We start from the raw sequence: 920 nt of genomic DNA, 5'->3' as shown, positions 1-920 counted from the left end.
AAGGACAAAAGTTACAGTATGTTTTCTTGATCTTTTGAGATAAGATAGCTTGATGATTAACGAAAATTGGATTGCTCATGATATGAGCCCACTCAATGTATGTTGGTTGATGTTTTCACATCTTGTGTTTTGTTACATTGTTCTTGGCAATTTCTTTTTTGGGTATCCCCACTTTTATTTACAGTTATACATGAGTATATACATATACCTAGTAGCTATACCTTACTATATACATATACCTATTCAGTTATGTTTTGAGAGCATTATCAATCAACCACACAGGTCAGTAAAGAATATTTATTGGACTGAACATTCTCACGTTGTTCAGATTTGAATGTTAAGAGTTCCTCGGCAGATTTTAGTGTTAGTTACTGAGTAGGAGGAGGGGGAGGAGGAGGGGGTACATGGTCTGAAGGGCCCTGGCAGAGACATGGTGGAAGGAAGGGACAGATAGGATAAATAGAGGTGGGTATTTTTACAAAGCCACGGTAGGGGAACTCAGGGCGGCCCTCAGGCCTTTTGTCCCTGCCCTTGTCTTCATGGCTTCCATTCTCTGGGCGGCCCCCTCGGTCAGGCCTTTTGTTCCAGCCCTTGTCTTCATGGCTTGCGTGTTCCGGACGGCCCCCTCGATCAGGCCTTTTGTCCCTGCCCTTGTTATCATGGCTTGCATGTTCTGGACGGCCCCCTCGGTCAGGTCTTTTGTTCCTGCCCTTGTCTTCATGGCTTGCGTGTTCCGGACGGCCCCCTCGGTCAGGCATTTTGTCGCCCCACCCCCTACCACCTAACCATCTGCCCTTCTCCTCATTGTTTGCATGTTCTGGACGGCTCCCTTTGTCAGGCCTTTTGTCTCTGCCCTTCTCCTCATGGCTTGATTGTTCTGGGCGGCCCCCTTGGTCAGGCCTTTTGTCCCTGCCCTTGTC

At 47.7% G+C, this 920-nt stretch overlaps 1 protein-coding gene across 1 annotated transcript in view; it reads right to left on the bottom strand.

The window, feature by feature from the left end:
* Window positions 1-368: 368 nt before the first annotated feature.
* Window positions 369-920, bottom strand: part of LOC107573874 (zinc finger CCCH domain-containing protein 13-like) — a 43,473-nt gene continuing 42,921 nt past the window's right edge. The window contains exon 13 of the mRNA XM_016260333.1: window positions 369-900. Coding sequence (XP_016115819.1) covers window positions 369-900 — 532 coding nt within the window. The remainder of the gene's footprint in view (window positions 901-920) is intronic.

The sequence above is a fragment of the Sinocyclocheilus grahami genome, unplaced genomic scaffold (genome assembly GCF_001515645.1).
Source record: "Sinocyclocheilus grahami isolate Dianchi unplaced genomic scaffold, SAMN03320097.WGS_v1.1 scaffold2055.1, whole genome shotgun sequence".
In the NCBI taxonomy this organism is placed as follows: domain Eukaryota; kingdom Metazoa; phylum Chordata; class Actinopteri; order Cypriniformes; family Cyprinidae; genus Sinocyclocheilus; species Sinocyclocheilus grahami.
This window is presented reverse-complemented; position numbering and strand designations above follow the sequence as displayed.